The 25949-nt window shown below is 62.1% G+C and overlaps 1 protein-coding gene across 10 annotated transcripts in view; it reads left to right on the top strand.

Moving 5' to 3' along the window:
- Positions 1 to 369: 369 nt before the first annotated feature.
- Positions 370 to 25949, top strand: part of MACF1 (microtubule actin crosslinking factor 1) — a 136135-nt gene continuing 110555 nt past the window's right edge. For 9 of the 10 annotated variants that reach the window (XM_069875076.1, XM_069875079.1, XM_069875080.1 and 6 more), the window contains exon 1: positions 370 to 604. In XM_069875076.1, coding sequence (XP_069731177.1) covers positions 385 to 604 — 220 coding nt within the window. In that variant the 5' untranslated portion in view covers positions 370 to 384. Of the gene's footprint in view, positions 605 to 5326; positions 5501 to 25949 lie in introns of those variants that run through there. The other variant, XM_069875071.1, reaches the window with a different exon arrangement.

Genomic DNA, 25949 nt, shown 5'->3' with positions numbered 1-25949 from the left:
CTTGTACCGAGCACAAAGAAATCGAACCCAAAAGGTTGGACTTTGCGTTATGGGAGTGAGCGGGAGGCAGGGATGCCCGCAGGAGTGTTGCTGTGGCAGAGGGGAGGCTGTGCCGCTGCCCCCGGGGGCCCCCGGCCACCAGGGCATCAAGGGGGAAACTGAGGCAGCGTTCAGGAGCTCCAGGAGGGGCTGGTTCTCCTGCCCAAGAGGTGCTTGGGCACGGGCGCGGGGGCAGAGGTGGCACGGTCCCTTCTCCATCACCCCCAGCGCCCGTGGTGGGGAGGGAGCCGTGGCCAGGGGCCTGGTGTGACGTGCCATTTGCTCCTTCTGCAGGCGGCTGCCCGCGGGGACGTCCTGCCCGCCCTGCTGCCCGCGCCCTGGGCCATGTCGTCCTCCGACGAGGAGACCCTCAGCGAGCGCTCATGCCGGAGCGAGCGGTCGTGCCGGAGCGAGCGCTCCTACCGCAGCGAGCGCTCGGGCAGCCTCTCCCCCTGCCCCCCTGGGGACACCTTGCCCTGGAATTTACCCCTGCACGAGCAGAGGAAGCGGAAGAGCCAGGACTCGGTGCTGGACCCGGCCGAGAGGGCTGTCGTCAGGGTGGCAGGTAAGGCAGCGCTCTGCGGGGCACTGGGGTCCATCCAAGATGGGGACATGGGGCTCCCTGGGCACCCCTCGTGGCAGCTGCCACGGTCTCAGGGCCATCCCTGTCCCCTGCTGCTCCCCAGGGAGCTGGGGACGGATGGGATGGGATGGGATGGGATGGGATGGGATGGGATGGGATGGGATGGGATGGTTGTGGCCTTTGGCGGCCGAGGGTGGCTGTTCGGCTCGGTGATGGTTTTGTCCTGCACGGGCAGGGCTGGCTGCGGGCTGTTTGTACCCTCCGCACGCTGGGGTTAAGGGATGACTGAGCTCCTCCAACGCTTGGGTTGGGTGACATTAAAATGTCTAATTAAGGACTAAATGTCTCCTTGGTGGAACGATGTCCTTGGCCAGACTCCGGGGAGGAATTTGCCCAGGGAGGTTTGTGGCTCCTGCGGGGCTGATGGGGCCAGGGCTGCTCCTTCTCCGGGGCGGCCGCCCCACCGCTGTGGTCCTGGGGACACTCAGGGTCACTGCCCTGTGCGCCCCTCGCCCACAGCGGTGCCACCGGCTGCTGTCACACCCTGGGAAGGGATGGGAATGAGAAACAAAGGCAGGGATGGACCTGCAGTGGCTAATGGCTCCTTCTCCAAGCGCTGGATGGTTGGGCTGGTGGGAACCCCACACCAGGGCTGCCGGGGAGGAGGATGGAGGAGCTTCAAGAGCCGGGCTTTGCTTCTTCACTCGGGACAAACGGCCGGTGGGAGCTTTGATCTGCGGCCACTGGGGTCTGGCCCTTTCTCCCCACACCCCAGGGGCCTTTGATCTGCTCTCGACAGAGCAAAACAGGGATTTAGGGCTGTGCTGGAGCCCCCCCAGAGCCCTGGCCGGGCTGTTCCTGGCTGCCGCCCCAAGGGGACCCCGGGGCCCAGCTTTCATCCCGCTGGCAGAGGCTGCACGAGGGTGGTGAGCGCTCGAGACGCCCGCCCTGCCCTGCCAGCCCCCAGCCAGACAGCAAACCGAGGCCAGCACGGGGCTGCACACCCTGTGGGGACTCGGACTGGGAGCACTGGGGATCTGGGGGATCCCAGCCAGCGGGCTGCTGGCTGCCTGCCCCCCCTGCCCTCCCTGCGCGGGCACCGCGCGGCGCGCGCAGCCTCAGCCGTGCTGGGATTCCGCTCGGGCGGGTTGTGCCGTCCTGGCTCGCGGGCATCTCCGGGCAGGAAGAACCAGTTGATTCAAATGATGGTTTTCAAAAGTGTCTGTCTGGGGCTGGGGGAGGCAAACGCGCAGGGCGCGGCCCCGAACGCCGGCACTGTCGAGGCTGGGAGGTGGCCGGGGCCCCACCGTACCCATCGCCACGCAGGGATGCACTCTGCTCCGAAAGCCCCATCCTGCTGGGTGCCGAGCACCCTCCCATAGCCCAGACACAGACGAGGCACAACCACTTCCCAGCTGTGTTTCTCCTCACCTGCCTGGGATGCTGAGCGCTTGTCGTCACCTGGCTGGATCCAGCCTGTGATTAAAGGCGCGGGGATGTCACAAAATCTGGTCTCATGCAGATTCCCCATTAAAAATAACTTGTGAGGTGCAGCTCGGCAGTGCTGAGCCAGGAAGAAAGTGTTTGGAGACAGTTTTGTGTCACCAGGTTTGAAAATGAGCTGAAATATTGATTCTACCCTTGCATTATTCAGCGGGGCTGTCTGCAGCTCGCCGGCCGCCCCAGTGCCTGTCCCCCCCGTGGGGATCGGGGACCGGGAATGGCGATGGGATGTGGCACCTCTCGGTGGGGAGAGGGACAGGCTCAGCCCCCTGGGACCCCCGGGGAGGACACCAGGGAGCCAGCCGGGTGGCGGGGCTGGAGCGTGGGCATCGTGTGGGGCTGGAGAAGCCGTCCCGCGCCCGGCCGTGGGCCTTGCAGAGGTGGCAGAGGAGTGATAGCACCTTGGTGGTTTTGGGGACACACACGGATCTGGGGTGCGATGGTCTCTGCATCCCTTCTGGCCATCAGAGCCAAGGGAAGGGGATGCAGCAGCGGGGACTGTGCTGGAGGTGCCGGTGCTGCGGTGCAGGGGGCTGGGAGCCCTGCTCTGCACCCTGAGCTGCCTGTGCCTGCCCCTCCGGCACCCCCGTTCCCTGCTTCGCCCGCGTCTCCCTGGCAGCAGAGGGAGCGCGGGATGTGGGGCTCAGCCTGGCCCTTGGCCCCAGTCGCTGCGTCTCGCTCCAGCCGCCTGGCACAGGCCGAGGGGTGGTGGCGGCTTTTGGAAGAAAAGGCTCTTTCATCCCAAACCTCTTTGCTCTCGGTGCTGCCGGGGGTCACGTCCTGCCGGGGTCCTGGGGGCGACGGGAGCCGGTGGGAGAGGCGTCGCGGGAGTTTCCAAGGCTGCTGGAAAAGGCTCCTGGGAGCTCTTTGTCCGTCGGGAGCGGCACCTCGGCCTCTGCCAGCGGCTGTGCCTCCTCCCGGGGACACGGGAACAACCCTCCTTGTTCTCTCGTGGTGCCGGGGCGGCTTCGAGCGGCTCTCCCGGTGCCCAGGGAGGAATCGCTCCGTGCCAGCTGGCCGGCGCGGATTCCCCTTTCCCTGGGAACGCGGTTTGGGGTCAGATGGATGCTGAGGGCTCAGGCAGCTCCCAAGGCTCCGCGTGGGGCGGCTTCGTGGACGGAGCAGCGGTGTTCCCGGTGTCCGTGCCCAGCGGGATCGCTGCCGCCCGGGCACCGCCAGGCACAAAGGAGCCGCGCCACGAGGCCGCCGGCGCCCGCATCCCGGCCTCCCTCCGCGCGGGGTCATGGCCAGGGTGCAGCTCCGCACTCCGAGCAGCAGTAATTACTTCTCCTAATTAAGGCTCCATGGTGAAGGCGACGGGGGTGGTTTGCGTAGCCCCCGGCTGGGGCTGCGGGAGGAGCAGGAGGAGGAGGAGGAGGAGGAGGATGCCGGTGGCCCCTCGCCACCCCCAGAGGGGCCTGGGGGTCCCTGGGTGATGGTGGGGAGACACCCCATGTCTGGGCTGAGTGGGATGGGGCTTTTCTCGTTGCCATGGTTACCCAGCTGGTGGAGCCTGGCCCTCCGGTTGCCATGGGAACAGCGCAGCCAGGGTGAAAAAGCAGCATCTTGTGGTGGCCAAAAAGGGCTGGGAGTTGCCCCGGCGGGGAGGGGGGGCAGGGCTGCCGGGGGGGGCTGGATCTGGCCACGGGGCATGGCGAGGGGGTCCCTGGGGTGTCCCCTGGCCCCCCGCGTGACCCTGAAACGGCTGTTCCTGCAGGAGGCTCCGCTCCGCTGCACCCAGAGCCGCCGGGAGGGCTGCGGGTGGGGGCTGCGTGAGGTTTGTGGAGGGTATGGGGGTGCCAGGCAGGTTTGGTCTGCAACCCCATCCCCATTCCCCGCGGGGCTTGCCCCTGTGCCTTTTGGTGGGGACCTCAGACCCCCTGGGTGATGCCAAGCGCTCCCTGTTCGCCCCGCAGGTGATGCCGAGGGGTCTGGCCCTCCCTGTGCGTGTCCTGCGCCCCTTTCCCATCCCGGCGGAGGCTGCGGGACTGGAGCTGGGACAGGGGACACAGAGCCAGACCCGGGAGATGTGGAGGGGCCCTGAGCCCCCACCCTGTGCTGAGAATGCATCCCAGGAGAAATCCCTGCAGAATTCAGCCTGGAATAAAGGAGCTCTGGAGTCCAGGGGAGGCCATGGAGCTGATCCGAGGGCTGGAGCACCTCCAAGGACAGGCTGAGAGAGCTGGGGTTGTTCAGCCTGGAGAAGAGGAGGCTGCGGGGAGACCTTAGAGCAGCTTCCAGTTGGGAAAGGGGCTCCAGGAGAGCGGGGGAGGGTCTCTGGATCGGGGAGGGCAGGGGGAGGACAAAGGGAACATTTTTCAGCTGGAAAAGGGAGATTGAGATGAGTTCTTAGGCAGAAATGTTTTGCTGTGAGGGTGGGGAGGCCCCGGCCCAGGCTGCCCAGAGCAGGGGTGGCTGCCCCATCCCTGGAGGGGTTCAGGGCCAGGTTGGACGGGGCTTGGAGCCCCTGATCCAGTGGGAGGTGTCCCTGCCCAGGGCAGGGGTGGGACTGGATGGACTCTGAGGTCCCTTCCAGCCCGAACCCCAAACAATTCCGTGGTTCTTTAGGTTTTGCGGAGCCACAGCACGGAGTCCCTTCTGGCTTTGGTTTTACCGGGCCGGCCCCGCGCTGCCCTGCTCGGTGTGGCCGCCAGGGGGCGCGGCGGGGCCGGGGCGAGACCCGGGGCGGAGCAGGGACAGGGGCGGGGACCGAGGCGGGAGGGGGCGGGACCGGGCGGTTGGAGTGGGCGTGGCCTGCGAATTCAGGCGTGGCTTTGATTGGTGGGCCGGGCTGCGGTGGGCGTGGCCTGTGGATATGGGCGTGGCTTTGATTGGCGGGCCGGGCGGCGGTGGGCGTGGCCTCGGCGGGGCCGGTACCGAGCGGCCCCGGTGGGCGCTGCCGGTCGGCGTGCGGTCGCGGTGGGCGGCCCCGGCAGACGGTCCCGGTGTGTGGGCGGCCCTGGTGGGCGGCTCCGGTGTGTGGATCCGGTGTGTGGATCCGGTGGGTGGATCCGGGGGGCGGTCCCGGGGGGTGGATCCGGTGGGCGGCCCCGGTAGGCGGTCCCGGGGGGCGGCCCTGGTGGGCGGCCCCGGTGGGTGGGTCCGGGGGGCGGATCCGGGGGGGTGGATCCGGGGGGCGGCCCCGGTGGGTGGGTCCGGGGGGTGGATCCGGGGGGCGGCCCCTTGGGCGGCCCCGGCGGGCGCGGCGGAAGCGGAGCGGGCGCAGAGCGGCCCTGGTCGCCGCGCCGGGAGGCGGAGGAGCCGCGGGCACAAAGGCCGCCATGGCCGGGTACGTGCCCGGGCTGCTGCCCGCCACCCGCAGCCAGGAGAAGGAGTTCGTGCAGGCCTACGAGGACGTGCTGGAGCGATACAAAGGTACCGGCACCGCCGCTCCGGGGGTCCCGGGGTCCCCTGCAGCATGAGGGACCCGGTGTGGGGGACCAGGGGTTGGAGCGTCCCCTGCGTGGGGGTCCCAGGGGGGGAAGGCCCCAGCGCGGGGGTCTTGAGCGGTGAGGGTCCCTGTGTGGGGTGCTTGGGCTCTGACTGTCCCCGGTGTCCCCCACACGGGGGGCCTGAAGCAGGAGGGTCCCTGCGAGGGGTCCCAAGGGGCGACGGCTTGTGCGTGGGGGAACAGGGGCTTGAGTGTCCCTGGTGTCCCTTACAAGGGGACCCTGGAGGAGGAAGGTCTGCGTGGGGGTCCCCAGGGGTCAGGGTCCCATCGTGGGGTGCTGGGTGTCGGAGCCTCCCCAGTGACCCCTGCGTGGGCGTCCAGAGGGGTGAATGTCCCTCTGTCTGAACTGCCCAAGGGATGAGTGGCCCTGGTATTCCCTGCATGGGGTGCCCAGGGGCCCTGTGTTCCCTGCATGGAGATCCTGGGGTCCCTGTGTCCCCTTGTGGGGTGCCTAGGGGCCCTATGTCCCCTGCATGGGGGTGCTGGGGTCCCTGTGTCCCAGCACGGGGTGCCCAGGGCCCCGGTGTCCCTGTGTCGCTGCCATCCCAGCACCCAACCTCGCTGCGCTGAGCACAACATCATCCATCATCCTTGTCCCCATCCCTGCGCTGCCTGTCCCCGTACCCCGTGCCGTCACCAGGCAGGTGAAGGCTGATGCCGCTGGCTGTGCCGGTGTTGGTGCCGGCAGTGAGTGTGCAGTTTTGATGCCAGTGGCTCCCCTCCGGAGTTGCGTGCGCTTCCATTATTATTATTGTTGTTTCTCCTTGCTGCAGAGCTCAAGTTGTCTTGGAGCTCAGATTCCAGCCCCCCAAGGCTCCCCGCGCTCGGTTTTGTAAGTTTAGCAGCCAACTCTCTTTAAAACGCAGATGGCGGGGTCCGGAGGACGAGCACCCGCTTCCTTTTCCTTTCTGCCTGTGGAGAAAGGGGAATAATGGATTCCCCGGCTCCCTGATTCTGGGGGGTGCCACTCAGACCTACCCGAGGTGGGAGAAACACGCAACCTTACTCTCCTTTCAGGGAATAAAAGCATCTTTGGGCACCTTGGAAAGGTGCTGGGTAACGTGACATGGGCTTATCCAAGTACTCGACCAACTTTTATTAATAAAAAGCCTCTTTGATGTAGCTGGGTTCAGCGCGGAGATGCGAGGAAGCAGTGTGGTGGGTGCCAGCGCTGGCATGGGAAGAGCTGGCGTTGCCTCAGTTTTGCTTTGTTCCAAAAAAGAAAATGAAATTACAGGGTTCATGCGTGCTCGTGCTGCTGGGGCTCCACCAGCTGGGCTGGGCCCTCGCCCTGTGCTCCGGCTCAGCTGTTGGTGCCGTCGCTGAGCAGTGGGGTTCCCCGGGAAGGGGGTGCTGCTTGGGCTGGGTCACGCCTGGTTCCTGCACCGCCTTATGGTGGGACGCTGGGAGTCGCTTGAAAATGCTCTGCTGGGTGGTGTTTGATCTCATTTGCAGTGTTTGGCGCAGGGAAGCGAGTGTTTATTCTGTAGGAAAGCTTTCCTTCACCTTCGACCCCTTCCCAGCTCCCAGCTGCTCCTGGAATGTCCCATCCAGGTGGGAGCCTCCAGTTCGGGTTGCTGGGATCTGAGCTGGTGGAAGTGTTGTCTCTTCCCATCTTTCTCCCATTGCAGCTCCTTTCAATGCCTCTGGTTTTCCTGTCCAGAACAAGTTTTCTAATGGCTCGTCCCCTCCCCCTCTTAATCCTGCAAAACTAAAGAGTTTTCACCAAAATGTGACTGCTGGAGCTGGTGTCCGGCTCGTGGGGCCGGTGTCCGGCTCTGGCCACCCCTACCCGCTGTGTCCGGGCCCTGGTGCTGCTCGCACCGGCTCACACTGTTGGAGGACAAGGAGGACGCTTGGTGCTGCTGAAGTCAGGAGCCTTGGGGAGGCTGTGACTACCTCCCAGCCTTTCTGATCCACAGCTCCGTGCTGTTTCTGATAGAAAATAGCCTAAAAACCCCAATCTGAGCAGCAGGGCCTCCGCCATCGAGCAAGCCGGGGCAGGTCTGTAGGGAGGCAGGCTGGCGGCCCAGGGATGCTCGTGGAGCTGGCGCGGTGAGCAGGGAATCCTGCCTTTCTCCAGCGAGCAGGGGTTAACCTGCTGGCAGATCCCTGTGATTTCTTGCTTTCTGAAGCCACCCACCTCAGGCAGAGGAGAGCTGCGGGGTGCCGGGGAGGTGTGCCGCAGCGCTGCGGAGCTGTGCCGGGATGCGCCCGCGCCCAGGCGTGCTGGGCAAGGTTTGCATCAGCACCGCGAGCTGGTGTGGGCGCTGCGGGGGCACCTGGCGCTGGTTGCTGTGCGATGCCTCACCCTGGTCCTGGGGGGATGGTTGAGCAAGGGGATGGGGCTCAAGGAGGGGATTTAGGGGCGTAGGCTCTGATGTTGCCTCACAGTGCTTGGAGCAGGGCAGAGCTGCCCTGCTGGTGGCATCCTCGGGGGCACAGCACCCTTCTGGACAGAGCCCGGCACCTGCAGCTGGAACATCTCCAGCACCAACACCTTCACCAGTCTGGCCTAGCTGAAAGCTAGTGGACCAGTTTCCTGGAATGCCTGGCGTGGGGCGGGTTCCAGCCCCTCTTGCCTCATCACTGGATCGCGGTGCCGCGGCACATGCCAGGACACGCAGCGCCGCTGTTGCAGGTGTCGGTGGGAATGATGACAACAGTGCCGGAGGTGACGGTGGAGTTTTTGGGGACCCCTCTGGATGCCGCTGTGGGTCGGAGGGGTCTGAGCAGGGTGGGAAGCCCTGGTCTGTCGTCCCGCAGGCCCTCACTGGGGCTCAGCACTGAGGTTTGCTCCCCATTCCCATGGTCTGTCCCCACATTGTGTTTTGGGGGTGCTGACGCTGTCTCCTCGGGAAGCAGGATCTGGTGTGTGTCTCTGGTGCAGCCCCCAGGAGCCCGGCAGCACAAGGGTGCTGGCAGCACTGCCGGGCTCCATGCAGTGCAGGTCACGCTTTCCCTGTGCCGAATGCTGTAAACATTAACTCATCGATCTGGTGAAATCCTTTCTTTTTGATGGTTAACTCTTTTCGGGCATGGAAGCCGGGAGCTGTGGTGTCCACGGGACCTTTCCCCACCCCTGGTGCTGTCTCTGCCAGCCTGTGGTGCCTGGCACGTGTTCTGGTGTGTTTGAACTGGGGCGGCACGGGGTAGCTCGTCACCTTGTCTGCCTAACCTGAGTCAGTGCTTAGAGGGGACAACCTTCCTGGCACCGGAGGAGAGCCTGTGGTGGGCAGGTGTGGGACCCAAACTGGAGTGTGCTGGACCCCTCTTTGTGGAACTGGAGCCTTCCTGGTTGTGCACAGCAGTCCTGGCCATGTCCATCTGTGAAGAAACCCTTTTTTTGCACCTTTTCTTGTGCTCTGCTGTGAGAAGCACAACCGGCAGTGTCGGGATCCCGGTGCTGGGGTCTCGGGCCCTCTCTGTGATGCCCGGTCGCTGCAGCCGAGCGGCTGTGCCGGCCTCACAGCGAGCGCTGCCTCCTGAGACGGTGCCACAGGTGCCGGCATTTCATCCTGCAGGGATAAACGTTGCTTCTGGTGGTGCTGAGCACGAGGGCTCTGTGGTCTGCAGGAACACTGACGGGACCAGCAGCGTGGTGGTGACTCCTCGCTGGGGGAGAGGAAGCTCTTCTTCCTCTTCATCGCCTGGGAGGAGGGGTGGCCGGGCACTGCCATCGGAACAGAGCGTCACTGGCTTGGGGAAGCTGGGCTGGAAGCCATCAGCCTTTCCATCATCAGGACAGCTAACCCTGATTCTTTGGGATGGACATGGGAGTTGCTGGCTGCCTGGTACAGGGGAGGGAACTGGAGGCCGAGGGGGCCAAGAAGGTGTCGGGAGTCTTGGGCAGCCTCTGGTCCTGGGTGTCCGAGGTGGAGCTGAGCATGTGGTGGAAGGTGCTGTCTTATTTGTGTTTGTTTTGGCCAACAGGGAAATGGAGTCGGTGGTTTTTCAGGTGCGAGGATCCACCCCGCCTCACCCATGCAGCTCTCTGCTGCCTTCGCGGTGGAGTCATCGCCATCCCCAGTACCCGTGGTGCCTCCCGGGCTGGGCTTGCCTTGCCGAGAGGCACCTGTCCCTGTGCCAATCCTGCCGGCATCCCAAGGCACAGCACTGGTGGAAGTGATTCCCATTGTCACTGTCATTCTGGTGCCCTTTGAATGAACCAGGACCGCAGCTCAGCCCTGCTTGCACGTCCTGGCGTTGCTGGCTGCTGCTCCTGATTCCCGTGTGCTCCTGAACCAGAGAAAAAAGCGGCTGGGTGGTGGGTGCCCATGCGAGGGGCTGCATCCCCAGTGTCTCCCTGGCATGGGTGCTGGGACATGGTGCAGCTCCTGCTGGTGGCTGGTGCCGTGCTGGCAGTGAGTGCCGGAAAGCTTTGATCTTGTTTCAGCAGCCAGCTCACCCAAGCTGAGCGTTTCGAAAGGACTCGCAGTACTCTCTTGCTCCTCAGCACTGCCTGTGCACATTCCCGTTGGAGCCTTTTCCTTCCCGGCTCACGCTTCAGGGCGAGACTGGAGTCTTTGACCTCCGTCTGCTGGGTTCTGGCCAACCTCCTTCCCAGGCTCGTCTCGGTTCTGTCAGCTGAGTTTAGACTACTCTGGACACACCGAGGCTGATGCCAGTGGCACAAAACCTCCCAGAGGGAAGTGGAAAAAGAGGTTTTATTTAAATTTAATGTGCCTTAACACAGTTGTTTGAATATTGTGGTGATAAGTTCCTTTATATGCGACTAAAACGGATAAATCCAGGCTGTGGAAGCAGCAGGGGACATCAGGTTCCAGTTTGTCCTGTCTCGGTGCAGGGAGAGGCTGAAAGCGGGTATGGAGCTGTTCATCAGTGCCAGGGCTACTGGAGTCTCCATCCATGGCGAGGATGAACAGCAGGAGCAGGAGGAGGAAGGACCCTGATAAACCCATTGTTTGCCTCATCTCTCCTGCACGGAGGGGCTGGAGCCCTTCCCGGGGCTGTGGGCTCAGCCTGGGTGCTGTGGCCGAGCTGGTTCCTGCACCGGACAGAAGGTCATCACCGGCTGCGAGAGGTGTGGGGCAGCAGGAGGGTGCTCCATGCAGCTCTGGGAAGCTGTGCAGCTCCTCCTGGGGTGCTACTCAGCTGGAAGGAAGATTTTGGGGAGTGCTTGGATCCCACTTGGGATTGAGATGTGGGCAGCCAATTTGTGTGGGTGCTGGGGAGCAGGACCACCATGCAGGGTGGGATTTGTGACTGCTCAGCCTTTGGCGTCGCGGTGGCTCTGGTTTGAGGAGAGTGACCGGGGCAGTGTCGGTTTGAATCCATCACTGCTCTGGGAAGGAGCACAAATGCATTCTCATTGATATTCTCCGGGGATGGTTTCCATGGGCAGCTCCTGCTGTGCGCCCGTGACAGGGAGCGTGGGCAGGGCTGCCTGGTGCAGGCTCTGCTCATCCCAAGGGCCACGGGGACCACCGGGATTGGCATTTCCTCGGGGTCATCCCCACCGAGGTGGGACCCTGCTCCCTGACCTCAAATCCAGCCCTTCCCTGCTCCTCGCTGCCTCTTGGCCATTCCCAGGGCGTTGCTCCCTCAGGATCTCTGGGCTGTGGATGCATCCTGGCAACGCCAGCTGTTTTCCAGGGTGGATGAAGCAATCGCAGCCCGCGGGGAGAGGCTGTGGGGGTGCTGGCACACCTGGGATGGGACTGGCAGCCGCTGGGAGCGGGGCTGCGGTGGGAGCCCCGATTTCTGGGGCTGGTGGTGGCTGTCACTGTAGTGTGACCCCTGCCTGGCACTGTGAGGCAGAGCCAGCCCTCGCAGGGCCCTGGGCAGCACCTACAAACCGGCTCCTCTCTGCACCCTGGCGGGTTGCTCACACCTTTCCTATCCCATCGGAGTCTGTGGGTGGGGTGGGAACCAGCAGAGCCGCTGCTGGGTGACGGTGGGAGGGCAGGGGTGGAGGCAAGGTGCTGGTCTCTCCAGCAGGAGCAGGAGAGCAGCTTTTCCCTGCTGCTGGCAGCATGGTCCCCTGCCCATGCGTCCCTGTTCCGCGTCCCAAGTGGCCAGGCTTGCAGCATCCTTGCTGGATGCTGACCTTGAGCTCCCCCTTCTCCTTCCAGACACTCTTTCTCCAGCCCTCCCTGGGGGCTCCACGTTTGACATCCCAGCGTTGCTCTTGTCTGGTGGGGCTGGGCCCATTCACGGGGTCTAGGGGGATTCAAACAGGCTTCAGCTTGGAGAGGGTAACTGCCAAGGAGGTCCTCTGCACGGCAGCCTTTGCAGAGCACAGAGGATGCTTGTGTTAATGAGCTGGGAAGTTTCATTTCCAAGCTCATGTCATAGGGTTCAGTGCATCTGGAGGGATCTCACCCGGCTTGGGGGCCAGGGAGAGGGATCCTCCAGCGTCAGCTTCCTGAGGAGGAGATGGGTGATCAGATTTGATGTTTGGCTGCGAACATGGCAAAATGAGTCCTTGGATATGATCAGAGACGTGTACCGTGCCTTTTGGGTCAGATAAACCCAGTGATTCCTGGAAAGGGGGAGGCAGGGAGGGCTGTTGGCAAGATGGTGTGGGAGATTTTGGGCAAGAAGTGGGACGGTGATCCCAGCAGGATGGGCCGGGACTCCCTGTCACCCTGATAGTGCCAATGGGAGCCTGGATCCACCGGTGCCGGGGGCGGCGAGGCGGTGTGCAGCGAGCGTCTTGGGTTGGTGCAGGGTCAATGCTGCTGCGGTCGTGCAGTGCCAGGAGCGCCCCCCTGACGCTCCTCGTCATTGATGATCCGGACCAGTGAGTCCCACGTTTGCTGTTGTTTCCCTGCTCATAACATGCTGCATTTCCATTTTTCATTTCCTGCTGGACCCTGTTTCCGCGGGGCCAGCGCTGTGCCCATGCGCCTTCAGTGCCTGCCTGCTCTCCCTGCCCTCCTCTGCTCTGACTGAGTGGGTTTTACCGATGCCTGGAAAACCTCCTGCGTGTAGTGGGTGCTGTGTTTGGGTCTTCTCCTCTCCCAGCCTCTGCTCTCAGCCACATCAAGCTCCACTGGGACCCCTGTCCCTGCTCAAGGGCAGCATCCCAGCATGGTTGAGGCCAGAGCCGGCTCTTCCCATCCTGCTCCCAAGCCCTTGCTCTGCCCTCGCTGCCTCCCTGTGTGGCCGTGGAGCTGCACCTCTGCTTTGGTCCCAGTGGGACATCTGTGCTTACTCCTGGCTGTGTCAAATGAGGCTGTGACTTCTGTCCTGGTGCTTATTAATCGCTGTTCAGGTCTGTGGTGGCTTTTCAGAAGTGCTTTTGCCAGCAGCTTGCTTTTCCCTGCAGGAAACTGTACACAAGACTTCCCGTCAGTGAGATTCGCCTTGACCTTGGGCAGTTTTGCTACAAGAGCCATCCTGGTAAAACTATCCATAGGAGTGACTCCTTCCCTTGCAGAGCGAGGCCAAGCTGTCTCCTGTCCTTTTGGCCCCACACTGTGCATGCCGCCAGCGGCTGCCCTGCCAACTCATTAGCATGGACCAGCTCAGTAACATGAATTAACAGCCCCTGTAGCACCCACCGTGTTGGGGCACTGCTCAGTTGATAGCGAATGGCTACAAGTGATGCTGGTGTGGCCGTGGCCGTCACCGTGTCCCTGCCAGGGGCTTTCCTGGCAGCGCCGGTCAGACTCTCTTCAAATAAATGCGTCCCACAGCCTGGGTTGGCTGCCATGGGTCCCACATCCATGCCCTGGCTCTGCCGGCATCCTCAGCTTGGGGTGAGCGGCCCCTGCCCCGGGGATGGTGGGCAAGGTTAATGTGGTCCCTTGCCACCCCCGACTCGTGTGCTCATTGGGGAGTGACCGCCGCCGTGGGGCAGAGCCGTGGGGCGAGGGGACATCCCTGGCACAGGAGGGTTAATGGCAGGTGGCTCCAGACACTGCACGTGGAGATATTTCATCCTCTGCGGCTGTTTGGGATGCTTTTCGTTCTTGCTGCGGAGGGCAGTTGCCGGGCTGGGAGATGCTGGGATTCCTGGGCTGGCTGGGTGCGCGGTGGCCAGGCTGGGAGCTGGGGGCTCCCCCCAGCTCTCCCCCAGCCCCAGTGCGCTGACGGGGCCAGCTGGAGCGATCCTCCCTGCTCTGGGAATTCCTGGCGTTCCTGATGGAGAGAGGGAGCTGGGGTGCTCGTGGATGGGGCCCAAGGGGGAGCCAGGGTGGTCGTGGATGGGGTCTGGAGGCATCAGACCAGCTTCCGCTTGGGATGGGAAGGGGAAAGCGCCCTGCTCCCCACGGCTGTGGGGCTTGAGGGGCCCAGCGGGGGTCAGGCTGCCTTCCCACACCACCGATGGTATGTTAGGAGGGAGGCACTGAACCCCCCAAATGTGGGGTTTCCCTCCTCAGCCTGGGGGTACAAGTCTACCTTGTTTAGGGGGAGAGCTGGGGTGCTGGGGTGATCTGAGTTTGGAGCTGCATCTCCCTCCTGCCATTGTCATTCTGGAGCAGCTGCTTGCTCGCCGTGTCCGGTGCCATCCTCACAACTGCCTGATCTCTCCCCTTTGGTGGGAAGGGGAGGATGGGGATAAATAAACCGGGGACTCTGGCGGTGCTTCCCGCTCCCCCGCGCCGGGCTCTGCTCTCTGTGCCAGCTCCTGGAGGGGAAGGGATGGTGTCCCCATGCTCCCTCTGCGGAGCCATTTCTCCCCTACTTCTCACAGCCCCTTTGTCAGCAAGGAGCAGGGCTTTTCCTTTTTTTTTTCTCTTTAGAGGAAAATTCCATTGTGCTATTTTTAGTGGTGACAACTTGGCTTCTTGCAACAACTTCATTCTGCTCCCGGCTGTGCCGGCGGGCGCGGGGCGATGTCTGCGGGGCGACGTCTGCGGGAGCTGCCGTGATGCTGGGTGGCAGGCGAGGCTGCCACCGCTGCTGCCCGCCGGGTGCTTAGGAACCCTCGGCGGAGGCCAGGACTGCTGCGCTGTTCCGTGTGGCCTCTGGGATCAGCTCCCACTTGCCGGGATGGACCGATGCCTGTCTGGATGATGCAGACCCACATGTCCCCACGGCGCAGGCAGATCCCTTTGATAGCAGCGGGACCTCCGGGTGCCACCTCTGCCCGCACCTGGTGGTGGGTCCAGGCGGAATGGTGGGATCGAGGGGCTGGGGGGATACTTTGCCACCTGCCCAATGCCCCCTTAGAGCTCCCAGAGGGATTTCTGCTCCCAGTTCCCAGGCAGGCAGCTGTCAGGGGCGCAAGCGGCACCTGGTCAGTGGGGTTTGCTCTGCTCACCCAAGAAAGCAACACCTCTGGTGTGTATCTGTCCTGGAGAGGTGTCTGTCTGTCTGCAGGGCTGTGGGAGAGCAGGGCCCTATACCCCTCTGGAATTGCTTGGATGAGCAAAGTGGTGTTAATTAATTTGTGTGGATAATGTGGGCCACTACCAAGGGAAGCTGCTTGCGTTGGGCATGGGTGGATCCGTTCCCCCAGCATGTGATGGAGGAGCTGAGGGTTCCTGTGCTGGACAAGGAGAATCTCCTCACCCTTGTGGGATGTGGAGCTGCCACCCCTGGTTCCCAGGGTGATGTGACTCCTGCAGCGCGTCCATGCACTGGTTTCTCTCCCCTCAAATGCTGTGTGGGTGTGCCAGGATGGCTTTACCAGGAGGTGCTGGCTGTGCCGGAGCCAAGCAAGCAGATCCTGCGCCGTGCAGTGGGTCTTACTCAATCCACTGGGATCTCTCCGGAAAGGCAGTGGGTTGATACTAGGAGAACGTGACCTGGCACCACAACGAGTGTGTTTCAACACCACTGCTGACAATATCTATTATTTGATTTGACAGAAGCCCTGGGACATGCCTGGTGGGTATTGGTGCTGTTGAAGTACGGTGCTGAGTGGGGCAGGCGATGGGATCCGCTCAGGTCATGGTGGGGTGCTTCCTGCTGTCAAAAATTCCTTTAAAACAAGTGAATCTCCTTTTTGGCTTTGTAAGTGCCTCGCTGCCAGTGTGGGGTGAGTGTGTGGTGAGCAGGGGACAAAAGGCAGGAGGGACCTGGCCCCTGCCTGCTCTGGGGTCTCTCCTGGCCCTTTTTTCCAGCAAATTATGGGAATCTTCTGGTGGCTTCTCGCAGGCTGGTGGCCTGGTGTCAGTCACCAGGGTGGCTTTTCCCACGAGGATGGGGACCCTGTGCTCTGCCACCAACTGTGTTTTCCCCATCTGTCTTGAAGCCTGTTGTTTTTTTTCCTTCCCCTCCCAACTCCCTCGAGCGTGCTTCTTGCTGGAAATATCCCTGAGACATTCAATCCCTGAGACCTCTGGCGCAGAGAGGGGGGTGTGGGATGCCGGAGCCCCAGTGGTGCGGGGCTCTTGCTGGTAACACTGGGCTCATTTGCAAAAAGAGGGGGTGGCCTCGGCCACAGAGGCTTTAAAACGCTTCATCAAATAAGGAAGCGTGAGGGCTGTGCCGCAGCTGGGCTCGCGGTGGTCAAAGGGCGACGGTGGCGAGGCCAGTGGGGCCAGTGCAGCTGCCAAGCTGGTGACAGCGACAGGGTCTGGCGGACGTCCCGATGCCACCCAGCTGAGGAGCGGAGTGGTCTCGGCTGGAGAATGAACCTGGAGAAGTACAAGAAGTTCCTGGATGGACTGGGCACCCTAAAAGGTATTTCTCGTCCTGTGCGGTGTGGACGCAGCACAGAGAGAGGCTGAGCCGCTCCAGCATCGCCTCCTCCCAGGGCTCCGGCAGAGCCCAACCATCTGCCATCAGTTGTCGGTGGAGGCAAAGCGAACCCCCCAAGGACACCAGGGAGCTGTTGGCTTCCCAGGGAGGTGGCCGCGAGGGGTGGTGCTTTCAGGGCTCTGCCTCACTTCCCTCCTTTGTCGTTTGGGCACAAAGAGAAGGGGCAGTGGCTGGCCCGTCCCTGTAAGGCACACGGGGAGGCAGGGAAGCTGCCCTGCAAAGGACAACTGGAAAAGAAATTGAGCTCAAAATCCCGCTAGTGGGAATGGAGCCGGCCGCTGCTCCCAGGGGCTGCTCTGGTGGGGGTGGTTTTGCCTGTGACGGTCCCACCGGCCGTAGGTGCACAGTGGCACCTGGAGCAGATCAGTGCGTTTCCCCCCTGCCTTCTTTCCCAAACCCTTTCCGATGCTCTGCCCTCTCCTGCCGTCCCAGGAGAGGCAGCCGCGACACCCGATCGCGCTGGGCTGCCCCTGGCAGGTGGCTGGAGGCCGGCAGCCGTTGTCCGGCGGCAGCGGGCAGCGAGCCTGGGCGGCAGCGCAGTGGCTCGGTTTACCTGGTGCTCCTGCTGCGGCAGGATGGGATATTTCCCTTGCCTTTTTCACCCTTTCTTTTTTTCTTTCTTTCTCTTTTCCCTCCCTGCTCTCTGAGGAGCTTTTTGCTCTGGGAATCCCGTCCGGCCTCACCCTGTTGTTGGGATCCACCAACAAGGAAGGCAGCCGGGATGCCGCTGCCCCACAACGCTCTCGGTGACTCGCCCCTTTCTGCAGCATGGCCTCCGCACAGCCAGGCTTCGCCAGCTGATCCCGCTGTGTAACAAAGGGGAATCGGTTGCATGTTTAATTTAGCAGGGAGCCAAGGGAGTTGTCACCCGGCGCGCTGGCAGCCTCCCCACCCTCCCGTGCCGGGGCTGACTGAAGGGTTAATCCCGCAGCTCCATGCCTGACAGCTGCCCTGAGTTATCTTGTCCGGGAGTCATAGAATTCACTTTCTTATGCTGGCGCGTTGTCCATCATAAATTTTTCCTGAGCCTCCTTGCAGCTGGCACTGGGAATCAATGTAAGCGGAGCCCGCAGTCGCCGTGTGCTGGGGAGGTGGCCGGCTCCGTCCTGCAGCCGTGCTTGTCCCGCGCCACCGGCAGCCGGAGCAGGGCTGGGCGTTGGGCGTGGGTGCCAGTGATCATCTCTGTGTTTCAGGGCTGCTGCTAACGCATCCACAACTCCGTGGGGCTTTTGGCCCTGTCTCCCGCTGCAGAGTGGCGTATTCCCATCCTGCCTGCATGAGCGAGGTGTCGAGGAGCTGTGGTGACGTTATTAACCATGTTTACAAGGTGACGGCTGATCCAGCAGCCTTCCCCTCCCCAGGTGCTACCCAAAGCCTTGCAGGGAACACTGGCTGCTGCATCCCGGCGCTTGTGGCACTTTCTGCCCTTGTGAGCCTCTAATGGGAACCCAAAACCAGGGGTGGTGAGACCCCAGGAAGCCAAATCTACACTTTTGGGGCTGTTTTGCTGTCTCTAGCCTGAGCGATGCCAACTCCCTGGCTGTTACCAGCTGCGTTCACCGCAGCCTGTGGTGGCTTTGGTTCAGAAAGAGGATCAGGCAGGGAGACGAGAGGACTGCATTGTGGGAAGGGACCGGGGATGCTCAGGAGGAGTGAGACAGATCTGAGCAGGCACAGCTGCCCCTTTTGTGCTGCTGGGGCACTTCCCCCTGCATCCAAAGGCAGAAGGCTGGTGCAGGGGGTTGTGGTTAGCTCTGCCGTGCCCGCTGCCGTGCCCGCTGACATGGAGACGGCGGTGCTGGGCATCTCGCTGTCACCGTTTGGCATTTGCTGGGGAGCTGAGAGTGCTCTCTGGCGCTGAAAGCAGCCCCAGCCAGGCTGGCCCTGCACGGCGAGGCTGGACAATGCCAGAGGAAGAGAAGGTTTTATTGCTGGAGACATTTCTTGTCCCCTCTCCCCCCTCATCTCTATTCATCTCCCCAGGGAGGTGGAGGCAGCAGCGGATATTGGAGCTGGGAGCGTTTCATATGTAAATGCCCGTGTGTGCAAGTCCAGGCCCCTGACCCCGGCGCGGTGCCAGCATCCATCGCTGTCAGCCCTGCTGGGTCCGGGCGAGGGCCTTGGAGAGCATCCCTGCGCCCTGTGCCCACCCGGCTGGGATGGGGCCAAGGGGCCCTTCTGGATCCCCCTCTGCGTGGGGACAAAGGAAGCTGCTTGGGGATGGACCCCAGCAGCCGCTGCCCTGAGGGTTCGGGGTCACCTGGCCTTTCCGCACAGTCTCCATCTCGTGTTTCCCCCAGAGGCTTGGGCTCGGCTCAGGAAACCCATTCGATTACAAATTAATTGCCGGGTTAATTTTACCAGTGGCACAAGGATGGCAGGTTTCACTTTGAGGAGTTTGTTGTTTGCTTGGCAGCCAGATAAAATCCAGCCTCGTCCTTCTCCCGTGCGTGCCGGCTAATCTCCTGGCTTCATCTGACCTTGGCGTTGCCACGTGTTTTCCCCAGGGGAACCGGGCTCAGATTTTCCCCGTGGCCAGACGGCTGCGAGTGGGTCCGTGCGTGTTCCTGCCGCCTCCGCAGCGTGCGTGTGCCTGGCTCCACTGGGTTCCTGCCGTGGAAGAAGGAGGATTTTTCAGGTGTGATGTGCTGGGGGGGATCAGAGCGGGAGGCGGGAGCAGCATCCTGCCTCGTCCCTGTGTGCCACCACCGCTGTTTCCTTCCGTCCCATCCTAGGATGGCTTCCCCGAGGAGCAGCCCACGCCGGCGCAGCCCAAGGTGGCCAGGCATGATAAGAGATCCAGGGCCACCATCTGCCCTGGCTGCTGCGGGTGGAGGCCCCGAGGGGGTTGGTTCATTTGCCGTGCGGCTCTCCCAGCACCGTCACTCTGTGCATGGGGAGCAGGAGGTGGCTGGTTGCTCCCTGGGAGGAGTGGGTGCTTCTTCTCCAGCACAGCCACCCCATGAGGTGAAAGAGGAGAGATTGAGATGAGATCTTAGGAAAAAATGCTCTCCTGTGAGGGTGGGGAGGCCCTGGACCAGGTTACCCAAAGAAGTTGTGACTGCCCCATCCCTGGAGGGGTTCAAGGCCAGGTTGGATGGGGCTTGGAGCCCCTGATCCAGTGGGAAGTGTCCCTGCCCATGGCAGGGAGTGGAACTGGATGGGTTTTGAGGTCCATTTCAACCCAAAACATTCCATGTTTCTGTGATCTCCAGTGATTTCAGCTCTTGCACCGCAATCTGACAGTGTCAGAGGTGGTTTTTGCTCCAGAAGGGTCCAACTGAGGCTTCCTAAGAGTATTGGATGGGCTTGGGTCAGGCTGGTGGGTTGCAGCAGACCTGGAGCTGTGCTGGTGCTGGAATGAAGCAGGCGGAGCGATGTTGGCAACTGGATTATTTCATTAGTTTTTTAATGGGGATTAAGTTTCTCTGCGGGAGAGCGGGTCTCTAGGGAACAGAGTTTTCAGGCTTCTGCCTTCCCTGGTTTGGTTTGGCTCTTTTTAATCCAAAATTCCTCCACTGCTGAACACCAAGGCCAGCCCAGCCAGGAGCTGGGTTGAAGCATCACCTCAGAGCATGATGCAGCTGTAAGTAAAGCCCTGTCAGATCGTGGGAGTGTGGAAGAAGCAGGGCCACATCCAAATCCTGGGCAGGTGCCATAGGGAGGGAGCTCTAAGTGCTCCCCAGCCCTGGCTTCTCGGGGTGCTGGACCCCCATTCTCTGGCAGCAGGGTGCTGGGGTGGCTGGTGGAGCAGGCAGCTGCCCCCTTGCCCGCCTCCCACACAGCGCTAATCAGGTTTGTCACTGCTTAGTTTGGGACAGCTAATGAGATCAAGGCTCAAGGTTGCCTGCCTGCCCTCTGCTTGTGGGGGAAAAACAGGAGAAGCGGCTGCTCGCTTCTCTCCAGCTCCTTTCCGAGGCCGGGGCCCTGAACATCCCTTGTCCCGAGCAGGTGGGGGTCTGCCAGCTCCCCTCGTGTTCGCAGCGCAGCGCGGCTGGACAAGCCCTGGGTGCAGCGGGGGCTGAGGGCAGCGAAAGTGTGGGCACAGCTTCCTACCAGCACCTGAGACTGTGGGTGATGCGCTTGGGCCGCACGCTCCCCTTGCCTGTCCCCCTGGCGTTCCCCGTCGCTGTTTGCTGGGGTTGGAGTGAGGAGTCCAGAGCTATCCGTGTGGCTGTGCACGGGCAGCTCAGACAGGGAGAAACCAAAGCCCTCGCACGCATCGCGATGAGCCCGAGCAAACAGAGCGCCCACGCGTGCCACAGACAAAGCGCAGCCAGTTCCCACTACCCTAACATTTTCTTATTTCTCCTGCTGCCAAGCAGCCCACGGTTGGCGTTGGAATAACAACCCTCTGGCGAGACACCGAGCCCTTTGTTAGCCGGCAGAAAAGGAGTTTTGATGCTGGCGATCCCTCCGCCCCCTGGCTTTCCTGCTCCCTAAGCCACCACCATGGGAAGTGCAGAGCTTGGCCTTGAGCGGCCGATGTCCATCCCACATCGCGGCTGCGCGGCTCTGACCGGGCTCTGGGAAAGCACCCAACCCTGGCTCCCCGTGGGTCCTGGGGACTCAGCTGTGTGGGGATGCTGCTCCGTACCCCAGCCGGCTGCCCCGCTGTGGGGTCCAGCTCCTCTGGAAGGGCCTGCAGCCTGGGAGTTACTTCGGGGGATTTTTCCAGGGTTGGGGCGTTTCCTGGTGCTGAGCCCCTGTGCAGGCAGTGGGAGTAAGTGCAGGATGCAGGCAGGGCTTGGGCTGCCCTCTGGCACAGGGCTCTGCTGCTCTGCTCACCTCCTCCAGGGCTTCCAACAGATCTTGAGGTGGGAACTTTTGGGGTGTTTTTATGTTTTGTTTTGGTTTTGCAGGGTTTTCTCCCTGTTGTGGTGCCTGCAGGGTGTGCTGGGAATTATGGAGCAAGTGTTCACCTCTGTGGAGGTGTGCGGCTCTGTGGAGGTGTGCGGCGTTGTCCCAGTGGCCGGAGGGGCAGGGAGGGCCTGGAGATGGCATCGCCACCCTCCTCCTCCCCGGGCTGGGAAAGCTGCTCCCTTGCCGTGTCGGCACAGGCACCGGGAAGGCGTGCGGACGTGTGTGTCCTCTTGCACATGGGTGTGCGAGCCAAGCCTCCTCCACACCCAGAGCTGGGACCGGGCTGCTCACTTCCAAAAAGCAGGAGTGTTTTCTGCTGGGAGACCTTTGCTCTTCCTCCCCCTGTGCATCCCCATCCTCCTCTGGCACCGGCTTCGCCTCCTCCCTCCTGCCCAGCAGATCCGTGTGCGTTGGGAGCTGCCCTTGCTGCCTGGCTCTCTGCCTCCTGACCGGCTTTTGTCTGCGCCCTGGTTCCCAGCAGCTGCTCATCCCCTGCTCCCTCCTGCCTTCTTGCAGGGTGATGCCGCTGAGCTGATGCCCGCTCGCTGGGCTTTGGTGCTTTCCTGGAGCCTGGGGTGCATGACCATGAGTTCTGTGGCATCATTAAATGAGCCAGCGTGGTGTGGCTCCCTGCCAGCGTCCTCCGAGGGTGACAAACCAGGGGAGGCTTCCGAGAAGTGGGGGAGCGATGAAATAATGCCTGAACCGCTGCGTCAGCAAAATCCCATCCGGGGAGGCTGCCAGGCAGATCGATGGAGGTTTTAAACACTGGGAAAGGAGTGGTGAGATCACCCTCACCACCTCCTCAGTATGACGTGCCCCGTTCCCTGCCGGAGGGAGGGAGGAAAAGCCCAGGCAGCGCTGGACGAGTTCTGGATGAGACGTGTCTGGGATGGCGTTGCCTGCGCGTGGCTTGGCAACACTGCCAGCTGTGTGCGGGGGTCCTCCAGGGTCTGTGTTGTGGGAGAAAGGGGTCTTTGGAGTCACTTTGGGGTCACTTTGGGGGACGCATGGAGGGGAGGGAGCCCACCCGCACTGGGGCAGCCGAGCCAATAGAGCTGATGGCTATGAACGCCCCTCGGAGAGGTGCTTGATCTGAGGCAGGAAAAAGCAGGTCCCACCAAGGAGAGGAGGCTGGGGCTGCGTGCCGGTGCCCTGGGGCTGCCAGCTGGTCTCCTTTCTGTAGGAGCTGCAGAATCCAGGTGCACACACCTCCCTGCTGGTGCTGTGAAGGGCACTTGAGTGTTTCTTTAGGCCTTGCAGTCCTGTTTGCTCCATCCAACCATTCTGAGTCTCCTTGGACGTCCCTAGTTTGGGTGTCACGTTCCCATCGACCCTGTATCTGCCTGTGTGCTGAGGGATTCCCACTCCTGCTGCCAGGAGCAGGAGTTAATGCTGAAGCCGTATGCAGGTGGCGGTCCTGCTTGGCTCTTTGTTTTGCAGACTGGAAATGGTGGGGAATGACATTTGCTTCCAGCCTTACCTCCAACCAACTTACCCCTGCCCTCCGCCTCCCTCTCCCAGCAGCGCAGGGATCCTGGGGGCCGTGTCCTGCGTTCCCCCACTGCTCCAGAGCAGCACTGGCTGCAGGGCAGCCACTCAGCTGTGGGAAGGGAAGTCTGGGGTTCTTATTTTAAGACAGAATTCTTATTTTGGTGCCCAGACGTCTGCTGGAAAAGGGAACATCTCCACTCTTATCACCAGCACTTCCTTTAGCCGTTTCCTCAGAACTCAGATTTTACCACCACCGGCAGCAGGGGCTCTGATGCTCTGATGCTTCCCCTGCTCCCGTCCCTCTCCCCTCGCTGTGCTGCGTCCAGCCAACCTGTGGCAGCGGGAGCAGCGCCTCTGCCGAGAGATGTGCCGTTAAATGTTCACTTGTGCTGCCTTCTTGGTGCAGATTCTGGTCTGGGGTGGGGGGTGGCACAGGACTTGCCTTCATCTCTCCTGGTGGAGCCACAGCCGCTGCGGGATGATGAAAGCCGGAATAAAATGTTCAATGTGGGGAATGCGCCCAGTGTGCCAGGAGCCGGAGGCGCGCGGGCAGGGCCCGCCGGCTGGCAAGGGGATGGGTGGCTCTGCCCGCACACGCACGGGCGGGTGATTCACCACCAGCAGGAACGCTTTATTTGGAGCAGAGGAGCTCGTCTCGCAGGGATGCGCTGGGCAGCACCGGGAGCCGCCACCTGCCTCGTTCCACCTTGTTTTTAATAGCCCGGATCACAAGAAAACATCATCTTTGTTCTTGCTTTCCTTTCCCATGGCTCCTGGCGCCGCGCAGGGTGGAGTGAGCCCCGCGCCCCAGCAGGGTCCTGCCCGTGCTTGCCGGTTGGAGGGGGTGCGCCAGCACAGTGGATGTGCTCTGCAGCCTGGGACGGGGCGTCCTGAGCTGTCTGTCTGTCTGTCCACAGCAGTATTCGCAGTTTCCAAAGCGGATGTGATGCTATGGGTTTAACCGAGCTCTGGGTTTTGCAGGGGGAAAAGCCGTGGTCTAGGGGGCAAAGACACTGGCTTAGGCCGCTGTGGGGCACATGTGGGGTTAGGGGGTGAGCTGGTTTTGCTCCCCATCCAGTCCCTGCAGAGCCAGAGCTGAGCTGAGCTCCTCGCCCTGTTCTGCAGCGGGACCTGTTCCCGGGGAGCTGTGGGGCACGTGTGTCTGCGATTCACCCGGGCATCCCTGGTCCAAAACCCGGACGCTCCTTCCCTTCCTCAGCAATTCTCAGCCGCTCCCAGAAGTGACTGAGATTTGCCCTCAATGCTCCCAGAAAGGAGGAAAAAACAACACAAAGGGGAAAGCATCGCAGGGGAAGCACGGCAGGAAAGGCGGCTCCTGTGCTGCGGGCACGAGTTTGTGTGTGCTCAGCACCACTGCCGGACAAGCCCCTTTCCTGCCGTGGGGAGAAGGGTGACCCTGCCGGCATGGGGTGACCCTGATCCGTGTAGAGACCCCGATAAAAGCTATCCAGGTCCCCTGATGCCCTCACGGCTGCTTTCGCGTCCAGCGGTGCCCGCTGTGGGCGAGGAGGGGCTTTGGTGGGGGCACTGACGGGCACCCCTGTCTGCCCTGGGCACGGGGCTCCAGGAGAGCCCTGGAGAGATGCTTCCCGCAGGCACGGTGCTGCTGTGCCTCCTCTGGCCGTGGTCCCCAGTGCCGTTTGCCGATGCCCACTGTGGTGTTTGGACAGTGCCACCTGGCTGCCACCTCCCGGGCTGGGAATGGTGTTCCTGCTCAGAGCCCCTGCGCCTCGGCTGCCTCCCAGGGACGGAGAAGCATCCCTATGGCATCACCCACCCCGATGCCGGGTGTTTCTGCACCCCAAGTGGTGCCAGGGCCGCGTGGGCTGTGCCAAGCTCCTGTGTGCTCCTGCCCGGCAGCTTCCCAGTCATATAAGGAGATGCCGGGAGCCGGCGGCGTGTCGGGCGAGCATTACTCACCGGGGAGGCGCATGGCGGGGGGGGCTCGGCCCCACGGAACGCTTGGCTGGAGCCAAGGGTGACTCAGCTCCGGGTGAGCGGCACTGGAGCAACGGGGCGGGGGCACCCACTCCATGGGGCACCCTAAAACTCAGCCAGGGAGTTAGGGGAGCAGCAGGGCAAGAGGGGAAACATGTTTTGGGTGATTCACTGGGAGGAAAATGCTGGTGAAACGAGGGGTGTACTGCAGGGTGGGGAGGATGGCTCTGCTCCCCGAATTCCTGGGCAGGTGGGAGGTGGGTGTCTGCTCCCCACCCCTTTCCGGGCCACGGTGACGGTTAAAGCCAAGAAGGCTGCTGACATGAGCTGTTTGTGTTTCGGGGGCACAGGGCTGATCTCCCCGGATGAGTGGCTGCATCCGGGGCTGGGTGTCCCCCAGAACCCCCACAGTCACCCCAAAAGCCGCTGCTAGCTCCTCACGCCCCAGCTCTGCTGTTATCGGCTTCCTGCAGTGGCTGGGCTGAGCGTGGGAAGGGACGTGGGGAGATCAGAATTAAACAGAGTAGGATGCGCTGGGGACCATCAGTGTCCTTGGGGTGTCCTGGTCTAGGGGAAGGATGTGTTTATATATATAGAAATAGCCATTATTTACACATGGGTGTTTATATATGGATGTAAATAAATATATGTATTTATATATGGTTCTGTAGACATTTAATGTGTTTCCTTTGCCCAAGGCTGCAGCTGGCAGGGCTCTGTGCATTCGATCTGCCCCTCTGTGCGTGCAGCACCTGGGAAGCAGGGGAGTGATGGAGCCCCCATCAGAGCAGCCTGTGCAAGGTGATGGGAAAACCAGTCCCTGCTTCTCAGAGCCTTCTCCTCTGGCACATCCCAGCAGCAGCCGCCGTCTGCCTTGCAAGGCACCAACTGCCCCGCGCAGGCTGCACACGGGGCCATTTATGGTGGCCTCATGCCTGCTAGTGCGTCGCTACCCCTGTCTGTAACAGAAAGCAGATTGCTTTAGACAAAGACTATGTGGGGATATTTGTCATGCAGGCCAGGCTGAAGCTCTGGAAAATATATTGCAACAGCGCCGAGCCCTGGGTAACTATTCTATTGTCCATCTCTTTAGCGTGAGCAGCATGAGGAGGTTGCGGGTGGCGTGAGTCCCTTTGGAGCTGTGCAGCCGCTGGATCCATCTCGTTTTGCTTGATACAGATTGGCCTGGAAGGGACCTCAAAGCCCATCCAGTCCCACCCCTGCCATGGGCAGGGACACCTCCCACTGGATCAGGGGCTCCAAGCCCCATCCAGCCTGGCCTTGAACCCCTCCAGGGATGGGGCAGCCACCCCTGCTCTGGGCAACCTGTTCCAGGGCCTCCCCACCCTCGCAGGAAAACATTTCTGCCTAAGGTCT

The sequence above is a fragment of the Phaenicophaeus curvirostris genome, chromosome 23 (genome assembly GCF_032191515.1).
Source record: "Phaenicophaeus curvirostris isolate KB17595 chromosome 23, BPBGC_Pcur_1.0, whole genome shotgun sequence".
Taxonomy (NCBI): Eukaryota; Metazoa; Chordata; class Aves; order Cuculiformes; family Cuculidae; genus Phaenicophaeus; species Phaenicophaeus curvirostris.
The sequence above is the reverse complement of the archived record's forward strand: the minus strand, read 5'-3'. Positions and strand labels throughout refer to the sequence as shown.